Source organism: Nomascus leucogenys, chromosome 11, assembly GCF_006542625.1.
Source record: "Nomascus leucogenys isolate Asia chromosome 11, Asia_NLE_v1, whole genome shotgun sequence".
Lineage (NCBI taxonomy): Eukaryota > Metazoa > Chordata > Mammalia > Primates > Hylobatidae > Nomascus > Nomascus leucogenys.
This window is the reverse complement of record NC_044391.1, coordinates 25643828-25671444: the sequence shown is the minus strand read 5'-3', so window position 1 is coordinate 25671444 and position 27617 is coordinate 25643828. Positions and strand designations below refer to the sequence as shown.

The 27617-nt window shown below is 36.5% G+C and overlaps 1 protein-coding gene across 10 annotated transcripts in view; it reads right to left on the bottom strand.

The window, feature by feature from the left end:
* Positions 1 to 27617, bottom strand: part of PPP1R9A (protein phosphatase 1 regulatory subunit 9A) — a 395135-nt gene that overhangs the window by 120119 nt on the left and 247399 nt on the right. For all 10 annotated transcript variants that reach the window (XM_003252514.4, XM_030822117.1, XM_030822115.1 and 7 more), the window contains exon 5: positions 13041 to 13145. In XM_003252514.4, the coding sequence (XP_003252562.2) occupies positions 13041 to 13145 (105 nt within the window). The remainder of the gene's footprint in view (positions 1 to 13040; positions 13146 to 27617) is intronic.

The following is a 27617-nucleotide window of genomic DNA, read 5'->3' as shown; positions in this document are numbered from 1 at the left end:
AATTTCTATTCTGATCCATTAATCTATATTACTATTCTTATACCTCAACCGGATTGCCTTGATTAGTGATGCTTTCAGGCAAGGAAAGTCCTCCAAATTTTTTTTTAACAATAACATCAAATCATGAGTGAACTCCCATTCACAATTGCTTCAAAGAGAATAAAATACCTAGGAATCCAACTTACAAGGGATGTGAAGGACCTCTTCAAGGAGAACTACAAACCACTGCTCAATGAAATAAAAGAAGATACAAACAAATGGAAGAACATTCCATGTTCATGGGTTGGAAGAATCAATATCATGAAAATGGCCATACTGCCCAAGGTAATTTATAGATTCAATGCCATCCCCATCAAGCTACCAATGACTTTCTTCACAGAATTGGAAAAAACTACTTTCAAGTTCATATGGAACCAAAAAAGAGCCCGCATCGCCAAGTCAATCCTAAGCCAAAAGAACAAAGCTGGAGGCATCACGCTACCTGACTTCTAACTATACTACAAGGCTACAGTAACCAAAACAGCATGGTACTGGTACCACAACAGAGACATAGATCAATGAAACAGAACAGAGCCCTCAGAAATGATGCCGCATATCTACAACTATCTGATCTTTGACAAACCTGACAAAAACAAGAAATGGGGAAAGGATTCCCTACTTAATAAATGGTGCTGGGAAAACTGGCTAGCCATATGTAGAAAGCTGAAACTGGATCCCTTCCTTACACCTTATACAAAAATTAATTCAAGATGAATTAAAGACTTACATGTTAGACCTAAAACCATTAAAATCCTACAAGGCAATATCATTCAGGACATAGGCGTGGGCAAGGACTTCATGTCTAAAACACCAAAAGCAATGGCAACAAAAGCCAAAATTGACAAATGGGATCTAATTAAACTAAAGAGCTTCTGCACAGCAAAAGAAACTACCATCAGAGTGAACAGGCAACCTACAGAATGGGAGAAAATTTTTGCAACCTACTCATCTGACAAAGGGCTAATATCCAGAATCTACAACAAACTCAAACAAATTTACAAGAAAAAAATAAACAACCCCATCAAAAAGTGGGTGAAGGACATGAACAGACACTTCTCAAAAGAAGACATTTATGCAGCCAAAAAACACATGACAAAATGCTCATCATCACTGGCCATCAGAGAAATGCAAATCAAAACCACAGTGAGATACCATCTCACACCAGTTAGAATGGCAATCATTAAAAAGTCAGGAAACAACAGGTGCTGGAGAGGATGTGGAGAAATAGGAACACTTTTACACTGTTGGTGGGACTGTAAACTAGTTCAACCATTGTGGAAGTCAGTGTGGTGATTCCTCAGGGATCTAGAACTAGAAATACCATTTGACCCAGCCATCCCATTACTCGGTATAGACCCAAAGGACTATAAATCATGCTGCTATAAAGACACATGCACACATATGTTTATTGCGGCACTATTCACAATAGCAAAGACTTGGAACCAACCCAAATGTCCAACAACAATAGACTAGATTAAGAAAATGTGGCACATATACACCATGGAATACTATGCAGCCATAAAAAATGATGAGTTCATGTCCTTTGTAGGGACATGGATGAAACAGGAAAACATCATTCTCAGTAAACTATCGCAAGGACAAAAAACCAAACACCGCATGTTCTCACTCATAGGTGGGAATTAAACAATGAGAACTCATGGACACAGGAAGGGGAACATCACACTCTGGGGACTGTTGTGGGGTAGGGGGAGGGGGGAGGGACAGCATTAGGAGATATACCTAATGCTAAATGACGAGTTAATCAGTGCAGCAAAACAACGTGGCACATGGATACATATGTAACAAACCTGCACATTGTGCACATGTACCCTACAACCTAAAGTATAATAGTAAAAAATAAATAAATAAATAAAATAAATAAATAAAAATAAATAACATCTACAAAATAATCTTCAAAATTTTTACTAGGTTTATGTTTAATCTACAGACTAGGGAAAATTGAAATCTTAACAATATTGAGTATTATAATACATTGAACATGGTCTACTTCTTCCCTCATTTAAGTTGTCTTTACATTCTGTCAGCAATATTTTGTTGTTTCAAGTGTGGAAGTCTGCAATATATTGTTAGATCTACCTTTAAGTATTTAATAATTTGGACACTGTCATCAACGTTATTTTGAATCTGAATTTTCAATTATTCATGTTGATAGTATATAGACTCTGATTTCGGCACATCAACTTCATCTTCTGTAACATGATTGGACAACTTCATCTTCTGTAACATGATTGGACTCAGTTATCAGTTCAAGTAGCATCTTTTGTAGATACTTTAGGATTTTCTTCATAGTCATCTGTGTATAAATGATCACGTTGCCTGTGAATAAAGAGTTTTACTTCCTCCTTTTCATTCTATGGGCTTTCCATTAGTTATTGCTGTCTCAGTGAACCAGCTATGGCCTCTGGCACAATCTTGAATAGAAGTGGTGAGGGTAGAGATATTTGCATTGTTCTTAATACCAAGAGAAAAGCGTTAGGTCTTTCACCATTAAGAATTGTAGGCTTCACTAAGATCCTATTTATCTCACTGAGGAAGTTCCCTTCTATTTCAAGTTTCCTGAGAGCTTTTTTAAAACATCTACATCTGTTGAGAAGAACAAATGACTTTTACCTTAATCCTATCAGTATGAAAAATTCCATGGGTTGATTTATAAACATTAAATCAACCATACATTCAAACAATAAATGTCACCTGGCTATTGGATTTATAATCCAATTTGGATTTCTGTATCTACATTCATGAGGAATATTGGTTGGTGATAGTTTGTATTTTAATGCCTTTTAAAAATTATACTATCATAGCAACATTGGCTTCATAAAAGTAGTTGAGAAGTATACCATCTTCTATGTTCTGAAAGAGTATATGTTGAGTTGGTATTATTTATCCATCTAATGCTTGCTAAGATTCACCAGTGAAACAAACAATTTTCTTTTTAAGAGGATCTTAAATCTAAACTCATCTTCATGTATACACATAAACAATTTTTTCTTGAGTGAACTTTGGTAATTTTTCATAGCACTGTCTTCCAAAAAATTTAAACCATTTAGTCTAACTTGTTGTATTCACTGGCATAAAGTTCTTCATAATATTGGTTAATCCTTAAAATATCTGTGGAATATGTAATTACACCTTCTCATTCTAACTTGTCTTTGTTCTTTTTATATCAAACAAGTCTGACTAAAGATTTACTAATTTTATTTATATTTTCAAAACTGACTTTTAAAATTTATTTTGTCTAGTATCAATATAACCACACTAGTGCTCTTTTGATTAATGCTAGCATGATCATTTTTTTCTATCCTGTTACTTTTAACCTATTTGAGACCTACTTTCTAAAAATCTAATATGACAATCTCTGCCTTTAAATTGGTCATTAGACCATTTACGTTTAAGAAATTCCTGATAAGTTTGGGTTTAAAGCTACCATTGTGCTGTTAGTTTTCTATACATCTCTTCACTTTTTGTTCCCCTGTGCTCTTTTTCTTTCTTTTTTGCATTTTTTGGATAAAGTACTTTTATAATTATGTTTTATCCTTGTTGTATAACTCTTTATTGGTATAACTCTTTGCTGGGGTTTCTTCAATGTTTATTTATGTCTTATAGCATACCTCTTCAATTTATTTCAGTCTGTCTCCAAGTAGTATAATACTACTTCATGCACAGCATAATCACCTTACAAAAGTATACTTCCATATTGTCACAAAAGCCAACATGCTGTTGTTCTAAATTTTACTTCTCGATGTTATAAATCTCAAACAACACAGTCATGTCCTTTGTTTTAAAAAGTTAATAATCCTTTAAATAATTTTTAAAAAAATGAAGTAGCCTATATTTACCCACATAATTTCTATTTCTTTTCATTTCCTGGTGTAAGTCTAGAATTTCATTTTATATTATTTACATTATTAAAGACTTCCCTTAACATTTCTTATAATAGCATTCTCCAGGTAATGAATTGTTTTAGCTTCTGTATAGAAGAAAGTCTTCATTTCATCTTCAATTTTGAAAGCTATTTTCTTGAGGATAAAATTCCAATTTTTCATTCAAAACTTTTAAATTATTATTCACTTTCCTTGGTGATATATTATTTCTATTGCAAAGTCTACTGTATTCTTATCTTTGGTTCACTGTACACAATATGTCTTTCTTCTCAGAATGCTTTTATAATTTTCTTCTTTACTACTGATTTCAAGTATTTTGATTATGATGTCTCTTCATGTAGTTTTCCTCATATTCCTTCTGTTTGGGATTTCTTAAATGTCTTGGATCTGTGATATTATAAATCTTAAAAATTTCATCAAATCTGAAAAATTTTCAGGCATTATCTCTTCAGTTATCTTTTCTAGCACCTCTCTCATTCCAATCCGAGATTCCAAAAGTGTATATTAGTAGTTTATAATTATACCACAGCCTCTTGAAGTTCTGTTCATCCTTTCCTGTCTTTTATTTCTGTGTTTAAATTTTGATACTTTCTATTGTAGTATGTCTTAAAATTAACTAATTTTTTCTTCTGCATATTTGAATCTGTTATCCCATCCAATGTACATTTCATAACACATATGTTTCATTTTAGAAGTTGGAGTGGAACCTTCTTTTTATCTTTTCTCTATCTACTTATCATACTCAGCCCTTTTGCTACCTTATTGTATTTTTGAAATCTAATTATAATAACTATTTTAATGTTTTCATCTACTGCTTTTATTTCTAACATTGCTGTATCTGTTTCAATTAATTTTTCCACTGATTGTGGCTCATATTTTCCTCATTCTTTGCAAGCCCAGAAATTGTTGATTGCATGCCAGATATAAAGATATTTTTTGTAATACAATAAGTATTCTTGAGTATTCCTCTGGGACAATTAAAGTACTAAAAAACAAACCTTTTTGAGGCTTGCTTTTAAGGCTTTTGAATGTGGGATCAGAGCTACATTTAGTTTGAGGGTAAGTTCTATTAATTTTTAAAATTTTTTATTGATATAAACATTTGTACATATTTATGGGATAAAAGTGACATTTTCTTACATGCTATACTGTATAATGACCAAATCAGGGTACCTGGAGTGTTCATTACCTCTACTATTTATCATTTCTATGTGCTGGGAACATTTCAAGTGCTCTGTTCTAGCTATTTTGTAATATACATACATTGTTATTAACTTTCTGCTACTGAGCATTAAATCTTATTCCTTCTAAGGACTGTATTTTTGTACATTTTAACCAACCTCTCTTCATCTGCCCACCCACACCCCCACACTCTTCCCAGCCTCTGGTAACTATCACTCTACTCTCTACCTCTATAAGATCAACATTTTTAGCTCCTATATAGGACTAAGAACATGTCATAGTTGTCTTTCTGTGTCTGGCTTATTTCAGTTAACATAATGACCTCCAGTTCCCATCCATGTTGCTACAAATGACATGATTTCACCTTTTTTATGGCAAAATAGTATTTCACTGTGTATATATACCATTTTAAAAAATCCATTCATCCTTTGATGGACACTTAGGTAGGTTGATTCCATATCACTGCTATTGTGAATAGTGCTGCAATAAACACTGAGCTGCTGCCATCTCTTTGATATACTGATTTCTTTTCTTTAAATAAACACTTAGTAGCAGGACTGCTGGATCATTTGGTAGTTCTATTTTTAGCTTTTTGAGAAGTCTCCTTACTGTTTCCCCTAATGACTATATTAACTTATATCCCCAGCAGTGGTGTGTAAGAGTTCCTTTTTCTCCACATCCTTGTCAGCATCTGTTACCTTTTGTCTCTTTAATAACAGCCATTCTAATTGGGGTAAGCGGATATCTTAGTATAGTTTTATTTTGCATTTCTCTGATGATTAGTGATGTTGAGCACCTTCGCACATATCAGTCATTTCTATGTCTTATTTTGAGAAATGTCTATTCGTATCCTTTGCCCACTTTTTAATGAGACGATTTTTGTCTTTTTACTGTTGCTTTGTTTGAGTTCCTTTAATATTCTAGATATCAGAATCTTGTTGAATAGTTTATAAATATTTTCTCCCATTCAACAGGCTATCTCTTCACTCTGTTGTTTCCTTTGCTGTGCAGAAGTCTTTTAGATTAATATAGTCCCATTTATCTATTTTTTTATTATTGCCTGTGCTTCTGAGGTCTTAGCCATAAAGTAGTTGCCTAGACCAATGTCCTGAAGTGTTTCCTCTATGCTTCCTTCTAGTTGTTTTGCAGATGTGGGGCTTACATTTCAGTCTTTAATCCATATTGAGTTGATTTTTATATATAGTGAGGGATAAGGGTCCGGTTTCATTCTCCTGCAAATAGATAAGCAATTTTCCCAGCACGATTTATTGAAGAGGGTGCCCTTTCCCCAGTGTATGTTCTTGGTGTCTTCGTCAAAAATCAGTTGGCCATAAAGGTGTGAATTTGTTTCTGGGTCCTCCATTCTGTTTTATTAGTCTATGTTTCTGTTTTTATACCAATATCTTGCTGTTCTGGTTACTAAAGCCTTGTGATACATTTTGAAGTCAGGTAATGTGATGCCTCCAACTTTGTTCTTTTTGCACAGAATCACTTTGGTATTTGAGCCCTATTTGGTTTCTTACACATTTTAGGATTTTTTTTTTCTATTTCTGTGAAAAATGACATTGATATTTAGACAGCGATTGTACTGAATCAGTAGACTGCTCTGGGGAGTGTGGTCATTTTAACAATGTTAATTCTTCTAATCCATGAGCATGGGCTCTTTGTTTTGTTTGTGTCTTCTTCAATTTCTTTCATCAGTGTTTGTAGTTTTCCTTGTGGAGGTCTTTCATCTCCTTGGTTAAATTTATTCCTAGGTATTTTTTTTTAACTATTGTAAATTTGGTTGTCTTCTTGTGTTCTTTCTCAGCTAGTTCATTATTTTTGTATAGAAACAGCACTTATTTTCTGTATGCTGATTTTGTAACCTGTGACTAACTTTACTGAATTTGTTTTATCAGATCTAAGAGTTTTCTGGTGGAGTCTTCAAATTTTTCTAGATATAAGATCACATCATCTGAAAAGAGGGACTGTTTGACATTCTCTTTTCTTATTCAGATGCCTTTTATTTCTTTCTCTTGCCTGATTACTCTGCCTAGGACTTCCAGTACTATGTTGAATAGGAATGGTGAAAGTGGGCATTCTTGTCTTGTTCCAGCTCTTAGAGAAAAGGCTTTCAGCTTTTCCCCAGTCAATACAATGTTGGCTGTGAGTTTGTCATATGTGGCCTTTATTATGTTGAGGTATTGATATGGTTTGGCTGTGTACCCACCCAAATCTCATCTTCAATTGTTACTCCCACAATTCCCACATGTCATGGGAGGAACCTGGTGGGAAGTGATTGAATTATGGGGACAGGTCTTTCCTGCACTGTTCTTGTGATAATGAATGGGTCTCATGAGATAAGACGGTTTTAAAAATGGGAAGCAGAGGGACTCGGAGATCATGCAGCAGAAGCAGAAAAAGGCAAACGAGAAGAAGGAGGAACCCAAGTAGCTTTGTGGCTTCGTGTCCAACCCTCTTGCCCTTCGCCTGTGTGCCTGGAGCCAGTCCCACCACGCTCGCGTTTCCTCCTGTAGTGCTCACAGGTCCCAGCACCGATGGCATTCCCTTTGCCCTGAGTCTGCAGCGGGTCCCTTTTGTGCTTCCTTCCCCTCAGGTAGCCTCTCTCCCCCTGGGCCACTCCCTGGGGTGAGGGGGTTACCCCTTCCCAGTGTTTTTTATTCCTGTGGGGCTCACCCCAAAGTATTAAAAGTAGCTTTGTAATTCAAAAAAAAAAAAAAAAAAATGGGAGTTTCCCTACATAAGCTCTCTCTCTTTGCCTGCTGTCATCCATGTAAGATGTGACTTGCTCCTCCTTTCCTTCCACCATGATTGTGAGGCCTCCCCAGCCACATGGAACTGTAAGTTGACTAAATCTCTTTCCTTTGTAAAATGCCCAGTCTCAGGTATGTCTTTATCAGCAGCGTGAAAATGGACTAATACAGATTTTTTCCTTCTATGCATGCTTTGTTGAGGGTTTTCATCATGAAGGGATACTGAGTTTTATCAAATGTTTTTTCTGCATCTACTGAGATGATCAGATGGTTTTTGTCCTTCATTCTGTTGATGTGATGCAGCATATTTTATTGATTTGCCTATGTTGAGCCATTCTTGTATCCCTGGGATAAATCCCACTTAATCATGGTGTATTATCTTTTTGATGTACTGTTGGACTTGGTTTGCTAGTATTTCGCTGAGGATTTTTGCCTCTGTGTTCATTGGGAACATTGGCCTGCAGTTTTCCTTTTGGTTGTGTCCTTATCTCCTTTTGGTATCAGGGTAATGCTTGCCTCATAGAAAGAATCAGGGAGAAGTCCCTCTGCTTCAATTTTTTGGAATAGTTTGAGGAGAATTGGTGTTAGTTCTTGTTTGAAAGTTTGCTAGAATTTGGCATTTAAGCCATCCGGTCCTGGACTTTTCTTTGTTGGGAGAATTTTTATTACTGATTCAATCTTGTTACTCATTATTGGTCTGTTCCAGTTTTCTATTTCTTCCTGATTCAATCTTGGTAGGCTACATATATGTATCCAGAAATTTATCCAGTTTGTCTAAGTTTTCTAGTTTGTTTAACTTGCTTTATTTTTAACAGTTCTTCTTTAGCATATCTATCTTCTCATAAATTTTACTTATATACAGCAAAAAGCAGCTAGTGACACTTTCAACAATGGTTTGAAATCTTATGAGTTAAATGTCCCAGTCAATATTCTACTTTCCATATTACTAGAGGTAAGTTTTGTTAAATTTTCTGTTATTACATAATGAAGATCCTCTTTCTTCTAATTTTCCTTTTTTTTTTTTTTTTTTGGAAATGGAGTTTCACTCTTGTTGCTCAGGCTGGAGTGCAATGGCGCATCTCGGCTTACTGCAACCTCTGCCTCCCAGGTTCAAGTGATTCTCCTGCCTCAGCCTCCCAAGTAGCTGGGATTACAGGCACGTGCCACCACGCCTGGCTAAGTTTGTATATTTTTAGTAGAGACAGGGTTTTACCACGTTGGCCAGGCTGGTCTCGAACTCCTGACCTCAGATGATCCACCTGCCTCGGCTTCCCAAAATGCTGGGATTCCAGGCATGAGCCACCTCGCCTGGCCCAATCTTCAATAACATTTATAGCTTTCTTCTTTAAGCCCTCACCAGCCTCCTCCTCACAGACCATCAGTTTTCTCCCAGCAATCACTGCAAGATCTCTTTGGCTTTTACTAATACTCTCCTCATAGTCCTTCCAGCCTCACTAACAGTCCAGTCCCAAAGCTACTCCCACATTTTCAGTTTTTGTTCAACTGCAGCCCACATTCAGGTACCAAAATATGTGTAAGTTGTAGCTACTGATACAAATTACACCAAAACTTATAAACAGTTACTATCTTCCATAGTTTCTGTGAATCAAGAATTCAAGGAAGGCTTGTCTGTTCAATTGTGGCTTGGTGATTCTCACAAAATTCAACCAGTTGTTAGCTGAAGCTGCAGGCATCTGAACGCTTTACTAAGGCTGGAAGATCTTCAAAGGTGCCTCCCCACATGGCTGGTTAAGTTAGCGCTGGCTGCTGGTAGGCCCAACGTCTTCCCTGTGTGGGCATCTTCAAAAGGGTATTTGAAAGCATTCTTGATATGGCAGCTACATTTCCCTAAAATTGGTGATCCGAAAGAGCAGGGTGAAAGCCACAGTGCCTTTTATAACCTAGCCTCAAAAGTCACAGATCATTACTTTCATATTCAAATTATCATACAGACTAGACAGGAATCGATACAGTAGAAAACCCAAAAGAGAGTCAATAACCAGGCGGAGAGGATCAGAAGAGGATCAGTAAATGAATGCTATGTAGAAAACATGGTAATTGAGATAGAGTGAATTGGAGTTTGGACAACATAAATATGAGAAAAGCTCATTCATTGAAGAATTAATATTTGAACTGAGACTTGATAAGGTGGAAGCAGCCAATCGCACGTCATGTGATAAGGAGTTTTTTGAGGAAGGGGGCAAAGCAGGAAAGTGGGGCAGAAGACAGGGAATGGCACAAATAAAGGATAATACTTGGAGTATATTAAATTTGATGTTCCTTTTAGAATGCCATACGAAGATGTCAAGTAGGAAGCTGGATATACTATTCTTAAGCTCTGGGCAGAGAGAATGGAGCTAGAAATAAAAACAGAAAATAGAGAATAAAGCATGGAACAGTTAAAATAGGCCATGCCTGGAAAAAAAAATGGTAATCTGGAAGAGAAAATTAAAGAAACTCTTATAACATACTAGCAAAAATTCAAACAGATGGAGATCCTGAGAGAAAATAAGATTCTAGAGGATATGCCCAGAAAATCTAAGCACTATTTAATACTGGTTTGAGAAGAGAGGCCAAAGACAATGCAGAAGAAATAAAGCAAATAACCAAAGCATAATAGAAACTTTCCGAAATCCAAGTCTTCAGATTGAATCCCAAGCAGAATTTCCCAAAACCAAATAAACACAGATCTAGTTACAGTGCGATAAAAATTACAAAAACCCAATTATAAGAGAAAAAAATCCAAAAGAAGGGGTAACAAAGTAAATACTATAAAGGATTACAAATCATATTAACATGAAACTTTTCATTACCAATTGTAAATATTAATAGACAATGGAGGTAAATGGAAATTAAAGCAATCAGATTCCACTATAAACCTGTTTGAATAGTCAAAATCCAAAACACTGACAACAAATGCTGGCAAGGATGTGGAGCAATAGGAACTCTCACTCATTGCTGACAGGAATACAAAATGGTATAGCCAGTTTGAAGATGGGTTGGTGGTTTCTTACAAAACTAAACATACACTTACCACATGATATAGCAATTATGCTCCATGCTTGGTATTTACCCAGTAGAGTAGAAAACTTATGTCCACACAAAAACCTGGACATGGGGCCAGGCGCAGTGGCTCACACCTGTGATCCTAGCACTTTGGGAGGCTAAGGTGGGCGGATTACCTGAGGTCAGGAGTTCAAGACCAGCCTGGCAACAGGGCAAAACCCCGTCTCTACTAAAAATACAAAATTAGCTGGATGTGGTGGCGGATGGCTGTAATCCAGGTACTTGCGAGGCTGAGGCAGGAGAATTCCTTGAACCCAGGAGGCAGAGATTGCAGTGAGTTGAGATTGCGCCACTGCACTCCAGCCTGCGTGACAGAGCAAGACTCTGTCTCAAAAAACAACAACAAAACAAAACAAAACAAAAAAAACCCTGCACGTGGAAGTTTATACAGGCTGAGCATCCCACATCAAAATACCTGAAATCCAAAATGTTCAGAACACTCAAAACTTTTTGACCACTGACATGACACTCAAAGGAAATATTCATTAGAGCATTTCAGATTTTGAATTTTCACATTAGGGAGGCTCAACTACTAAGTATATAATGCAAATATTTTAATATGCCAAAAAAAAATCTGAAATCGGAAACACTTCTGGTTCCAAGCATTTAACATAAGGGATACTCAACCTGTACTAGAGTTAAGCAGAATAAGGTCAATTTCTTTTTCCATGATAGCCCTTCATTTACTTGAAAACTGTAATTATGTCCTTCCATGAGAGTAATGATGAACAGAGCAGACTGAGGAAGTGAGAATGTGAAATCAGACAGACCAGTTAAGAAGACATTTGAAGACTTTTGAAATTTGTACAACGCTGAAAATAATAACACAAGATTATGCAGTCAACGGAGGGGAAAAAAGGGATGGCTATGGCTTCATGTAACTACAAATTCTTTTCCAACTGAGAAATGTTCTTATGAGTTGAATGTATATCTTACCTATTTCATTTTAAAATTTACTTTAAAGTCTAATGGACAGCTTCAAAACCAAGTTCTATACTGACACGGGAAAGTGCTGTCTTAAGAACACATAGTGATCTTCAAAAAGACAATCACATTTACTGAATGGACCCACCCACACAACTCAGAGAGCACCACACAGTTTTGCAATTATTTTACATACTTTTCTCAGGACTGTGGATATTCTAGAAACATCAACATAGTGCCCACAGAAGTAGTTTAGGTAATATTCCTTAAGGCATCCCTTTAGCATTAGAGGATGATTTAAGTTGAAAAAGCCTAAAGTCTAAAACTTAAATTCATGCTTTGGCAAAATAAAACATGCTGCAATAATATCCTAATGTTACTGTTTATATAGCAATGTTAACTCATTAATATTTTCAGAATAAATAGAAGTTTCATTTTGATAATGAGAACACCCAACCATTTTCATCATTACACATACTAAATAATGTTTCCTTAATGTTTCTTACACAAGATGTATGGAAAAGTGTATCATATAAGCAATACTGAAGATAAATAAGTAACCTATAAGCAGAAAAAGACCTGCTTTCAAACCTTGACTTCAACTAGCTCTAAACTGCTTTCTTACTTGTTTTCCAATGTACAATATTCACAATCCCAAGGTTGAATATAAATTTCAAGGTCCCAAAAAAAATGCACCCTAAGTGCATTAAGTTGGAAAAGTTATAATTCATCAAACATTGGTCATGGCTGATTCCTTAAAATAATATATACATTTAAAAAATATCTTTATTCAACCTGACTGTCTAAAAAACACACAATATTGAATATATGTATAATCATTTCAAGTATTGTATAACTGTTTTCCTTAAAAAGATTTGGGACCTAATTCATATTTATTGAGGTTATAACTAGAAATTATATCATCCTGGAAACCACAGTATTTTAGAAAGATACGAAGACAAGCACACATACAAATACTATGATTTGTAATTTTAAATTCCATTTTCACGAACTAATTATAATAAAGGTGAAAATATTTAAAACTAAAAGCAAAGTTTTACTATTCAGGTAAAATTGTCATTGTAATTACATTTATTTGCAGGTTAAACTATAGAAAATTAAAATTCAGCTAAAGTAACAACATGGTGTATGTTAGAAGGCACGAATTTACCTGACATTGCCCTTGGTGTTTCTGAGAACAGTTGCTGCAAAATTCTGTGTCACACCCACCAAGCTGATTCCATCCACTTCCACAATCTGGTCATTGACTTGTATTCTTCAGAAAGAGGAAAAAATTACCCACAATTAATTTATGTAATAATCATTTCCAACAAATCAGTTGACAAAATATGTGATTTTTAGGATACTCTTTTTGATCCAAAATCTATCTTTTACATACAGTCAGTCTTGCTTTCTGTTATCAGTGGGTTCCACATTTGTGGATTCAACAAATTGTGGATATAAAATATTTTGAAAAAATAGAAAAAGTAATACAATAAAAAGTACAAATTAAAAAACTTAACTACACAGCATTTGCATTGTATTACATATTAGAAGTACTCCAGAGACAATTTAAACTATTTGAAAGATGTGCACAGGTTATATGCAAATACTATCTCTATACTATACTGTAAGAGACTTGAGCATTCGCAGATTTTGGTATCCACTGAGGTCTTACAAAGAATCACCTGTGGATTCCCAGGGATGACTATAGAAGCTCTAGATCTTAGTCAAATACTTAATGTTTTTTTTAAATCTTTTTTTTTTATTATTATACTTTAGGTTTTGGGGTACATGTGCACAATGTGCAGGTTTGTTACATATGTATCCATGTGCCGTGTTGGTTTGCTGCACCCATTAACTTGTCATTTAGCATTAGGTATATCTCCTAATGCTGTCCCTCCCCCGTCCCCCCAACCCACAACAGTCCCCGGAGTGTGATGTTCCCCTTCCTGTGTCCATGAGTTCTCATTGTTCAGTTCCCACCTATGAGTGAGAGCATGTGATGTTTGGTTTTTTGTCCTTGCGATAGTTTACTGAGAATGATGTTTTCCAGTTTCATCCATGTCCCTACAAAGGACATGAACTCATCATTTTTTATGGCTGCATAGTATTCCATGGTGTATATGTGCCACATTTTCTTAATCCAGTCTATCATTGTTGGTCATTTGGGTTGGTTCCAAGTCTTTGCTATTGTGAATAGTGCCGCAATAAACATACGTGTGCATGTGTCTTTATAGCAGCATGATTTATAGTCCTTTGGGTCTATACCCAGTAATGGGATGGCTGGGTCAAATGGTATTTCTAGTTCTAGATCCCTGAGGAATCGCCACACTGACTTCCACAATGGTTGAACTAGTTTACAGTCTCACCAACAGTGTAAAAGTGTTCCTATTTCCCCACATCCTCTCCAGCACCTGTTGTTTCCTGACTTTTTAATGATTGCCATTCTAACTGGTGTGAGATGGTATCTCATTGTGGTTTTGATTTGCATTTCTCTGATGGCCAGCGATGATGAGCATTTTGTCATGTGTTTTTTGGCTGCATAAATGTCTTCTTTTGAGAAGTGTCTGTTCATGTCCTTCACCCACTTTTTGATGGGGTTGTTTATTTTTTTCTTGTAAATTTGTTTGAGTTCATTGTAGATTCTGGATATTAGCCCTTTGTCAGATGAGTAGGTTGCAAAAATTTTCTCCCATTCTGTAGGTTGCCTGTTCACTCTGATGGTAGTTTCTTTTGCTGTGCAGAAGCTCTTTAGTTTAATTAGATCCCATTTGTCAATTTTGGCTTTTGTTGCCATTGCTTTTGGTGTTTTAGACATGAAGTCCTTGCGCCCATGCCTATGTCCTGAATGGTACTGCCTAGGCTTTCTTCTAGAGTTTTTATGGTTTTAGGTCTAACATGTAAGTCTTTAATCCATCTTGAATTAATTTTTGTGCAGAGCTGAGTTCAATTCCTGGATATCCTTGTTAACTTTCTGTCTTGTTGATCTGTCTAATGTTGATAGTGGGGTATTAAAATCTCCCATTATTATTGTGTAGGAGTTTAAGTCCCTTTATGTTTTAAAAAGACTATTTCCATTAAAAACTGGGCAAAAGACACAAACAGACATTTCTCAAAAGAAGACATACAAATGGCCAACAAACATAAAAAATGCTCCACTTCACTAATCATCAGAGAAATGCAAATCAAAACTGCAGTGAGTTACCATCTCAAACCAGTCATAATGGCTATTACTAAAAAGTTAAAAAAAAAAAAAAAAAAAAAACAGATGCTGGGGAGAATGTGGAGAAGAGGGAATGCTTATCCACTACTGGGAGGAATATAAATTAGTTCAGCCACTGTGGAAAGCAGTTTAAAGATTTCTCAAAGAACTTAACGTAGAGCTACCATGTGATCCAGTAATCCCATTACTGGGTATATATTCAAAAGAAAACAAACCTTTCTACCAAAATGATACATGTATGTTCACTGCAGCACCGTTCACAACAGCAAAGACATGGAATCAACCTAAATGTCCACAAATGGTAGATGAGATAAAGAAATTGTGGTAGATATACACTATGGAATACTAAGTAGCCATAAAAAAGAATGAAATCATGCCCTTTACAGCAACACGGATACATCTGGAGGCCATTAACCTAAGCAAACAAACACAGGAACAGAAAACCAAATACTGCACATTCTCACTTATAAGTGTAAGTTAAACATTGGGAACTCATGGACATAAAGATGGCAACAATAGAAACTGGGGACTACTAGAGGGGAAAGGAAGAGAGGGAAGCAAGGGCTGAAAAACGAAATATTGGGTGCTATGCCTGGTACCCAGGTGACAGCATCATTCATATCCCAAACCTCAGCCTCACACAAGATACTCGGGTAACAAATCTGCACATGTACCCCCTGAATCAAAAATACAAGTTGAAAAAAAAAAATAAAGACTGTTTTAAAGGATAGAAACAAGTAATACTAAATGGAAACATTCAGTTTACCAAACATCCATATTCCTATCACAAAAATTGATAACTGCAAATGACATATTTACATATTTATATCATTTTTGTCCTTAATAACTGTACATAAAACCTAAGATCCAGATGAAATATGCTTTGGGCCTAATACCTAGTCTCACAACACATCTATCTTCCCTAAGGAAAAACTTAACCAGGAATTACAGGGAATTCTTCCTATTCAAGGTATATACTTCAAATATGTAATGCTCATTCATGTGCATCTGTATACTTACATATACATACAAGTGTTTGTGTGTGTGTTCATACTTATGTTTATGAGCAGTGTATGTATTGATACTGTTTGTTGTATAATACTTTTACATTTCTATATATATTTTGTATAAATCATTTTTATTCTTCATAATGAAATACTTCAAACATAAGAAATGTAGTCAAATAGATAAAAAACTTTCATGTACCCAATACCCACCTTTATAAAATCCTAGCATTGTGCTATATTTGAGTCATATTTTTTCTTTCTTTCTTTTTTTTTTTTTTTTTTGTTTTGAGACAGTGTCTCCCTCTGTCACCCAGGCTGGAGTGCAGTGGTGTGATGTCGGCACACTACAACCTCCGCCTCCCGGGTTCGAGAGATTCTCCTGCCTCAGCCTCCTGAGTAGCTGGGATTACAGGCGTGCATCACCAAGCCCGGCTAATGTTTTTTCTATTTTTAGTAGAGATGGGGTTTCATCATGTTGGTCAGGCTGGTCTTGAACTCCTGACCTTGTGATCTTCCCGCCTCGGCCTCCCAAAATGCTGGGATTACAGGTGTGAGCCACCACGGTCAGCCTGAGTAATATTTTTTCTAAAGAAACACATTACAGAAAAGTTGAAGCCCATTTATTATTTGTCTCTAGTTTTATTCCCTTCATTGCTTATACAGAGGTAATCACCATACTAATTAGATGACGGGTTGACAGGTATAGCAAACTACCATGGCACATGTGTACCTATGTAACAAACCTGCGCGTTCTGCACATGTACCCCAGAACTTAAAGTATAATACTAATAATAATAATAAAAGAATAAAGTGTTTGACCTTTCTGCGGATTTTTTGAAACAGGATCTATATATATGCATGAATAGGCATAATTTACATACAATCGTTTATTTTCAAAAATTATGACGTATACCTCTCTTTCTGCAACTTAGTTTGCTTCATTCAGCATTACATTTGAGATTTAACCATGACTATTATAACTGTAATTCTACCTAATTCATTTTAACAACTATATAGTATCATCTTTTATCAATATGCCAAAATGTATTTACTCATTTTGCAGCTGGACATTGTGTTGTTTTCCATTTTAACTATAATAAAATATTGCTGTAATAGTCAACTTCATACATGCCTCCTTATGCACATGAATGAGTTTTCTCCAGGATATATACCCAGAAATAAAATTTCTGAGTCAAAGAAAAGAATATAAGCATTTTCAATTTTATTAGACATTAACAAATCTCCATGCCCTCAGGAATACTTGGTATGCTCAGATCCTTTAAGTACTGCCAATCATACAGGTGTAAAAAGATATTACAATGTGATTTCAGTTGCATTTCCCTGATTACTAGTGCGGGTAAACATTTTTTCATATGTCTGTAAGTCACCTGTCTACTTCCACAAATTGTCAAGTCATTTCTTTTACCCATTTGTTACACTGTTGTGGTTGGGTTGAGTGACTTTTCTTATTAACTTAAATGAGATGTCTTTACATATCTTGTATATTAATATTTCCTTAAACATATTGCAAATACTTTCGCCCTATCTGTAACTTGTCTTTTTATATATCTTTGAAACATTGTGGTTTAGAGGAAAATAATTTTCTAAAGTATATCCACATTTGTAAGTAGGTATTTTTTTGTGTTTTGTTTAAGAAGTACTTTTCTGCCCAAAGTTTATAAAAAGATTCTATATTTTTCTTCCTTTTTTTGGGAGGTGGGGGATGGGGTCTCACTATGTTGCCTAGGCTGCTCTCAAACTCCTCGTCTCAAGTGATCCTCCTGCCTTGGCCTCCCAAAGTGCTAGGATCACAGCTGTGAGCCACTGCTTTGGGCCTATGTTTTCTTTAAAATGCATTAACATTCTGATTTTCTGTATTTAGGTAGTTATCCACCTGGAAATTTTCTAAAATTATATGTGTTGGCAATCTAATTTTATTTTTTTTCAAATGTATATGCAACTGGCCAAACAACATTTAATAGAATCCATTTTCCCCCCAGAGTTAAGCAGTGCAATATATGTCAAGTTTTCAAATGTGCATCATAATGTTTGTAGGTTCCCTATAGGTTCTACTTATCTCTTTGTTTATCCTTGCATCAATGCTACATTGTCTTAGCTAATAAAGCTTTATAACTAGTTTTCGCATTTCATAGGGCAATTCTCCTAAAATGGTTCATTTTCTTCAAATTTGTCTGAGTCATTCTTGATCCTTTGCTCTTTCCAATTAGTTTTGGGCTTATTTACCAAGTAATATGAAAATATTTGTTGGAGTTTTAATGAAATCAGACTGATTTTAAAGATTCCCTTGGGGAGAACTGACAACTTTATCATACTGACTTTTCCCTTCAAAGAAAATGTGAGTGTTACCATAAGCACCCCTGGGTAACAGTGGCATAAATCACATTTTGATCCCAAATATTAAGAAAAGTTATTCAAAGCTTGGAAATAAGGTCAAAAGTAGGGCAACATATTCTTTCAATGTCATATGAATGCATTAACAGATCCACATAAGGATAATTACGGGAAATGTACTTATTTGATTCACTGTTTACTACTGATTAAAGATCCTAGTTATAGCAGCAGCCACTCCAGACGGCCTGCTGCTGCCATCACACCGACTGCAGCAGGGAGGTGCCGCCGAGGATACATGCTCCACGGAGCTCCAGGCATCAGGGGACAAGCGTAAGCCCTTCTCCTTCTGAGGTGGGGTGGGAACTCCCCGGGTGCAGCTGCAGCTGCCCAAATCGCAGCTGCAGACCTGGGCCTCTGGCTCCACGGAGGAGGCAGGAGCCTCACCCTCCTGGGAAGGGCTGCAGGTGCCCGAGCTGTGGCTGCAGAATGGAGCTTCCCTGTACTTTTGGGGGACCAGGAGTGGGCAGGAGCCCCACTCCCCTAGGGTCACAGCAGCAGCCCATATTGCAGCTGCAGACCCAGGTATCCCTGCACTCTGGGGGGAGGGGGTGGAGGTGAGAAGGCCCCCCTGCCCCTGCAGGCTCAGAAGTGCCTGCTCCCGCTGCTTGGCTTCTCCCTGCTGTGGGCACCTGCTCCCATCTTGGAGCAAATCGGGGTCAAGCCCATGTGCCATGAACAGCAGGGGGAGGCAGACAGATACCTGGGCAGAAGGGGGCAGATTCCTGAGGGAAGGCCTGAAGCCTGGGGACAGGACTGCCAGTCCTGCTGATTTGGAGGGCAAACTCGTGGTGGTTTTTCTTGGATCTGCCCATGGCTGCCCATGGACCAATCAGCGTGCGCTTCCCCTCTATTAGGCCTATAAAAGCCCCAGGCTCAGCCAGAGCAGAGCAGATGATGGATGACCAGCTGCAGAGAAGAGCTACCCTTTCTGCTGACAGCAGATGTCCCAACAACCAGCAGAAGAGAGGAGCTACCCATTCTAGGGCCTCTTCTCTGCTGAGAGCTTCAGAAACCTGCGGAGACATTGAGACTACCAGCTGCAGAGTGGAACAATCCACTCCAGGGCCGCCTCTCTGCTGACAGCTAAGAGGACAATGAGATGACCTGCCTGGTAGGAGGAGCTTCCCTCTCCAGGGTCTCCTTTCTGCTAGGAGCTGAACACTCACTGAACACCCTGGCTGTGGAAAGGAGCTACCCTCTGCAGGTCTCCTGTGTGCTGTTCTATTGCTCAATAAAGCTCCCCTTCATCTTGCTCATCCTCCACTTGGCTCTGTACTTCATTCTTCCTAGTTGCAGGACAAGAACTCGGGACCTACCAAATGGCAGAGCTAAAAGAGCTATAACACAGGACTGAAACATGCCCCCTGCTTGCCACATTGAGGGCAAAGAGGAGAGAAGATCTGTGCCTTCTCAGGCAGCCCAGACCTGGGAGCTCCCTGAGCCAGGGCTGTGACTCCCTCTTTGGGGTCCTGTGGTGCCTAGTATCTCCAAGCTTCCAGGTGCCACTGCATTTCCCGGTGCCAGCTGGGGAAGCTGCCTGCAGTGCACCTGGTCTGGCCACAGCCTCATAGAGAGTCAGTGTCCGTGTCAGCACCTGTAACTGCCCACCCCATTGCAGCAGCTGGCATGTCTGATTGCACATTGGCTGAACCCCATGCTCCCTCACACACCCCTTGCCACTCCATGCCTGACTTGCCCTTTGGCAGGTATGGGATCCAGGCTAGTAGCGTGAGCCAAGTAAAGCCTGCCAGGCCATGTAGGTACAACAAACCCAGCGGGCCTAAGCAAGACTTGGGCAAAGACATCACCAGCCAGAAAAGCAATATCCCAAGAATCTTGCAACACCAGGCATAGTGAAGTTCTTTATTAATTTGTAGATTTCTATCTTGGAAAATTCTACTATTTTCAACTATTAAAAAAGATAATCCCAAAAATAATGCTTTATTGTCATGTAAAACATTAAATCGATTGTATGTAACTTAGCTATATTATTCTAACATAAAATTCATTAACTTGTCTTTAAGAAACCAGTTCCTAAAATGCACTTTGAACCATATTTATAATCTCACTAGTCCTCTACTTAATTAGGAAGTGGAATAAAATATTTGATATATTTTCTTTTTATATTCACAAAAGTCACCATTTAAATTCTTTAAATATTAACACGTTATACTTTTGGAGGATCCACTGAGACACTAAAGTGGGTTCATAAAGCCAACCAAACTGTGATAGCACAGAAATGTACTTCAGGAGCTGTTTAGGAGGAGGGACTTCTTTTCTTTCTCCTCAAAGTGATTCTCAAAAAGCAATAGAGTCCTGGTGCAGTGGCTCATGCCTACAATCAAGCACTTTGGGAGGCCAAGGTGGGAGAATTGTTTGAGTCCAGGAGTTCAAGATCAGCACAGGCAACATAGCGAGACCTCATCTCTACAAAAAATATAGAAATTAGCCAGGTGTGCTGGCATGTGCTGTGCTTTTTGTCCAGCTACTTGGGAGGCTGAAGTGGAGAGATTGCTTGAAACTGGGAGGTCAAGACTGAAGTAAACTATGATCCTGCCACTATACTCCTACATGGGGGAAAGAGCAAGACTCTGTCTCAAAAAAAAAAAAAAAAAAAAAAAAAAAGGGCAATAGAACCACTATAAGTTGGCTTTTTTCTTTAAATTTTGAATTTTTCATTTTCTTTTCTAGTTCTTCACCATTTTGGTTCTGCATATAGTTTCCACTAGAAGATGATAATGATGATAATGATAATCCCCATGCATAGCATTAATAATTGGGAATGTAATTTTATAATCTGAACTTTAGAGACCTCTGTTAAGATTAAAGGGATTTCTTGTCCTTCATATGAGACATGACAAGGAATGAGAGTTGCCATTTTTTTAATTCTTTGTTTCTCTATTTGTTCATCCAAATAATTTCATAAAACATTTTATCACTCCTAGAAGGGAAAATAATTCTTTGAAATCTTGAACAGTGAATTTTGGTGTTTCCTTGATTACTTAACCTGTTGCAGAGATTGTATAATTAAAACTACAATTTTCTCTGTGTTGCTATAACTCAGAAGTCATCATCTCTCATTCTGTATGAAGTATTTTCCTAAGAAGAGTATTAATAAATAAAATTTAGAAGTCTCTGAATTTTAAGGAGCTAAGATATAATTGGTTTACATAGTATAAGAAGTTCATGAATCTATAGTAATATCTAAAGAAAACTTCAAATGTACTACTAATTTAGGGAAAAAATTCTTCTTAAAGGATCTGCTAACAGCTTAGAAAGATTTTAATTTACGAACCTAAATTCATGTAATAAAAGTGAATCTTTGTAGACTATGTGTTAAGCCACAAAACAAGCCTCAACAAATTTTTAAAAAATGAAACACATCAACTATCTATAAATCATGCTGCTATAAAGACACATGCACACGTATGTTTATTGCGGCACTATTCACAATAGCAAAGACTTGGAACCAACCCAAATGTCCAACAACGATAGACCGGATTAAGAAAATGTGGCACATATACACCATGGAATACTATGCAACCATAAAAAATGATGAGTTCATGTCCTTTGTAGGGACATGGATGAAACTGGAAATCATCATTCTCAGTAAACTATCGCAAGGACAAAAAGACCAAACACCGCATGTTCTCACTCATAGGTGGGAATTGAACAATGAGAACACATGGACACAGGAAGCAGAACATCACACTCTGGGGACTGTTGTGGGGTGAGGGGAGGGATAGCATTAGGAGATATACCTAATGCTAAATGATGAGTTAATGGGTGCAGCACACCAACATGGCACATGGATACATATGTAACAAACCTGCACATTGTGCACATGTACCCTAAAACTTAAAGTATAATAATAATAAAATTTAAAAAAAGAGAAAAGAAAGAAGAAAGGAAAAGAAAAAGAAAAAAAAATGAAATCACATCAACTATCTTCTCAGACCACAATGGAATATAACTAAAAACCAGTAATAAGAGAAACTTTAAAAAAAAATGTACAAATACAAGAAAATTTAAAACTATGCTCCTGAACAAACACTGGATCAATGATGACATTAAGCAGCAAATATACAAATTTACTGAAACAAATGAAAATGGAAACACAACTTATCAAAACCTATGGTAGATAGCAAATGCAGTGCTAAGAGGAAAGTTGATACCCATAAACTACTACATAAAAAAAATACAAAAAAAAAACCACAACTAAAAATTAGTAGACGGAAACATATAATAAAAACTAGAATTAAACAAAATGGACACTAAAAAAGCAACCAAGAAAAGGATAAGATCAAAATAAACAAAATCAGAAACAGAAACAGAAAACAGACATTACAACTAATACCACAGAAATACAAAAGTTCATCAAAGACTATTATAAGCAACTAAATCCTAATGAATTGGAAAGTTGGAGGAAATGGATAAATTTCTGGATACACATATATAGCCTACTGAGAGTGAATCAGGAAGAAATAAAAAACTGGAACAGATCAATAATAAGTAATGAGATTGATTCAGTAATAAAGTCTCCCAACAAAGAAATGTCCAGGACCGGATGGCTTCAATGCCAAATTATACCAAACTTTCAAGCAAGAACTAACAACAATTCTCCTCATTTGATGCATGTAAGAAAATATCACATGTGCCCCATAAATATGTACCAATATAAGGTAGCAATTAAAAACCGTTTAAAAATTTAAAGCTAAAAACTGATTCTTTGGACAAATCAGATTGATTTAAAAATTTTTTTCTGAAATACATAGCTGTGTTTTCTCCATAATTTTGTATGGATGTTGAGTTTCTGTTTTCAGAAAAGACTAGTTAACCTGAACTTCTTAAAATTCTGATAATAGTGTATCGATCAGATAAGCTAATGATATCCATACCTAAAGTTTAAAATGATAAAAAAGTAAAACTGTTCGACTGAACTGAATCTTGATTCTAACAATGTTTTATATCAATAATTACATTTTTTAGAGCGTCCACTTAAATGTGATTTCTAAGATTCTTGTGTACTTATCTTCAAGATCTTGAATAGCAAGCATAGCGCTTATAATATTCAACTCTACTTCTTACCTTAAAATGTCACGATGTTACCATGATTTTATATCATGTTAATGAATGTGCTCATTCTTGTCACTTGATGAAGACATAAATATAATGTATGTAAGGCTGGGTGCACAGTGGCTCATAAGTGTAATCCCAGCATTTTGGGAGGCTGAGGTGAGTGGATCGTTTGAGGTCAGGAGTTTGAGATGAGCCTGGCCAATATGGTGAAACCCTACCTCTATTAAAAATAAAAAAATTAGCCGGATGTGGTGGCAGATGTCTGTAGTCTCAGCTACTTGGGAGGCTGAGGCAGGAGAATCGGTTTGAACCCAGGAGGTGAAGGTTGCAGTGAGCTGAGATAGTGCCACTGCACTCCAGCCTGGAGGACAGAGTGAGACTCTGTCTCTGTCTCAAAGAAAAAAAAAAAAAGGGGTGTGGCTGTAGAGAATAATATTTCCTAGTCACCTAAATTGCTTGTGCATGATAGGCAATTATTATCAAGTTCCTATCTACCAGAGAAGGTTAAATAGAAGTTAATTAACAATGGTAATATGGGTAACTGAGTCTATTTTAGCAGGGATAGTCTTAAGAAAAAGTCTAACTATATAGGTGATGTAATAGGATAAATGTTTATTTTTCAAGAAAAAGGACAGAAGTTTAGTTCTCAGATAAAGTGAAAGGTTGCTCTAGAATTAAAAAGAAACAAAGTGAGGACAAAAACTTGAGCATACATAGTGAGGTGAGGAAGGTTTAAATAAGAATTTTTATTTGCCTTGATTTATAACATATGGGACAAAACAGAAGCTATAAATGGGTTAAAAATTTGACACAATTCACTCAGCTTTGAAAGCCTTACAATATAAATTAGAAAAAAGAATGCATGGATCTTTACTGTAAAATATTAACAATGTAAATATAGAATAGATTACATATTAAAATAACAATTTATCTGGAATTATTTAGTATTCTCTTATTAAGGGATTTTAAGAGATTATGCTTCTCATCAGAATGATTTTCAGGCTAGGCCCAGTGGCTCACTTCTGTAATCCCAGCACTGTGGGAAGCCAAGGCAGGTGGATCACGAGGTCAAGGGATGGAGACCATCCTGGCCAACATGGTGAAACCCCGTCTCTACTAAAAATACAAAAATTAGCCCTGTGTGGTGGCACGCACCTGTAGTCCCAGCTACTCGGGAAGGTGAGGCAGGAGAATTGCTTGAACCTGGGAGGTGGAGGTTGCAGTGAGCCGAGATCGCGCTACTGCATTCCAGCCTGGTGACAGAGTAAGACTCAGTCTCAAAAAAAAAAAAAAAAAAAAAAAAAAAAAAAAAAGATTCTCAGTACTATGCATTGACTTTATCATTTCCTTTATTAATGTAAAAAATAAAAACAAACTTATAAATATGCAAAGCTTCCTACAGTAACATTACCCTTCTCCTACCTGTTTTGGAAATTAATAAACTTTCCTTTTGTAGAGTATTTTTATGTTCAGAACAAAATTAAGTGAGAAATTTGGAGAGTTTCTCTATAGATCCTGTCTGCACACATGCACAGTCTCCCCCATCAACCCATCAACATCTTACATGATAGTGGTTCACATATTACAGAAAAAAAAAAACCTTTAAAGACACATCATTATTGTTCAAAGCCCACAAATGACATAAGCATTCACTCTTGGTATTGCACATTCTATGGGTTTTGACAAATGTATGATGGATGACATGTATCCACCATTACAGTATCATACAGAATGGTTTCATTGCTCTAAAAAAAATCCTCTGTGCTCCACCTATTCATCCCTCCCTCCCACCAAATCCCTGGCAAACAGTGATCTTTTTACTGTCTCCAAAGTTTTGCATATGCAAGAAAGTCAGATAATAGGAATTATAAAGTATGTAGGCTTTTCACATTAGCTTCCTTCATTTATTGATATGCATTCTTCCATGTCTTCCCATGCCTTGACAGCTCATTTCTTTTTAGCACTGAATAATAGTCCAATGTCTGGATGTACCACACTTTTTACATTCACCCAGTGTAGGACATCCTGGTGGCTTCCAAACTGGAGTAGTTATAAATAAAACTGCTATAAACATCTATGTGTAACTTTTTGTGTGGACAAAAGTTTTCAGCTGGGTCAGATCATGACAGTGTGTTTATTTCCATTAAAGAACTGTCAATCTGTCCCCCAGAGTGGCTGTACCATTTTGCATTCCCACTAGCAATGAATGAGGCACCTTATTGCTCTACATCCTTGTCAGCATTTGTTGTCAGTGTTTTGAATTTTAGCTATTGTAACAGGTATATAGTGGTATCTCATTATTATTTTAAATAGCAATTCTCTCATAACATGATATTAAACAACTTCTCATATGCTTATTTGTTTTCTGTATATCTTCTTTGGTGAAATGTATGATCAGGTCTTTTGAGCATTTTAAAATCAAGTTATAGTTTTCTTATTATTTAGGTTTAAGAGCTTTTTGTATATTTTAAATGACAGTCCTTCATTAGTTTTATTTGTTTTAAATATTTTGTCCTATTCTATAGCTTCTCTTCTCATTCTGTTGACACTACTTATCACAAAACACAAGTTTTTGATTTAAAAGAAGTCCAGCTTATCAATTCTTTCTTTCATAGATTATGCCTTTGGTGTTGTTTCTAAAAAGTCTTTGCCAGCTGGATGCGGTGGCTGATGCCTGTAATCCCAGCACTTTGGGAGGCCCAGACAGGCAGATGACAAGGTCAGGAGTTTGAGATCAGCATGGCCAATATGGTGAAACTCCGTCTCTACTAAAAATACAAAAAAATTAGCCAGGCACGGTGGCACACTCCTATAATCCCAGCTACTCAGGAGGATGAGGCAGGAGAATTGCTTGAACTTGGGAGGCGGAGGTTGCAGTGAGCCGAGATTGTGCCACTGCACTCCAGCCTGGGCGACAGAGCAAGACTCTGTCTCAAAAATAAAAAATAAAAAGTCATTGCCATACCTAAGCTTACCTAGATATTATGTGTTGTCATTTAGGAGTTTTGCTTTTGCATTTTACATTTAGGTCTGTAATTCATTTTGAGTTAATTACTGTGAAGGGTGTAAGGTACTTCCTTCAGATTTTTTTTTTTTTTGCAGGGGGATGTCCAGTTATTCCAGTACAATTTGTTGAAAAGACTGTCTTTTCTCTAATGTATTGCTTTTGCTCCTTTGCAAGGTTCAGTTGAGTATATTTATGTGGGTCTATTTCTGGGCTTGCTGTTCTGTTCCACTGATCTCTTTGTCTGTTCTTTTACCAGTACCACACAGTCTTGATTACTGAAGCTTTACAGTAAGTCTTGAAGTCAACTAATGTCACTCCTCAAACTTTGTTATTTTCCTTAAATATTAAGTTGGCCATTTTGTGTCTTTTGTCTTTCCATATAAACTTTAGAATCAATTTGTTGATATACACAAATTAACTTGCTGAAATTTGGATTGAAATTTCATTGAATCTTTAGATTAAGTAGGGAAGAACTGACATCTTCTTATCCATGAATGTAGAATATCTTACCATTTATTAATTATTTGATACCTTTGATCACAGTTTTGTAGTTTTCCTCATACAGACTTTAGATTTTATTAGGTTTATACCTAAGTATTTCATTTTTAAGGGTGCTAACAGAAATGAATTTTAATATGTTTTTAATTTCCAATTCTACTTGCTCATTGCTGTTATATAGGAAAATGAATGACTTTTGTATAATAAGCTTGTATTCTGAAACCTTGCTAGAATTGCTTATCAATTTTCAGATGTTTTTTCCCCTATTTCTGAACTGTTATACATAGACAAGGATGTCATTGTGATCAAAGACTTTTACTTTTTCCTTCCAAATCTGTGTATTGTTCATTTATTTTTCTTATCCTACTGCATTAGCTAGAAAACAACTGTAAGAAAGGATATCATTGTCTAGTTCCTAATCTTAGCAGGACAGTTTTTTAGTTTCCCACTATTAAATACAATGTTACCTCTAGGTGTTTTGCAGGTATTTTTTTTCAAGTTGAGAAAATTCTGCTCTAC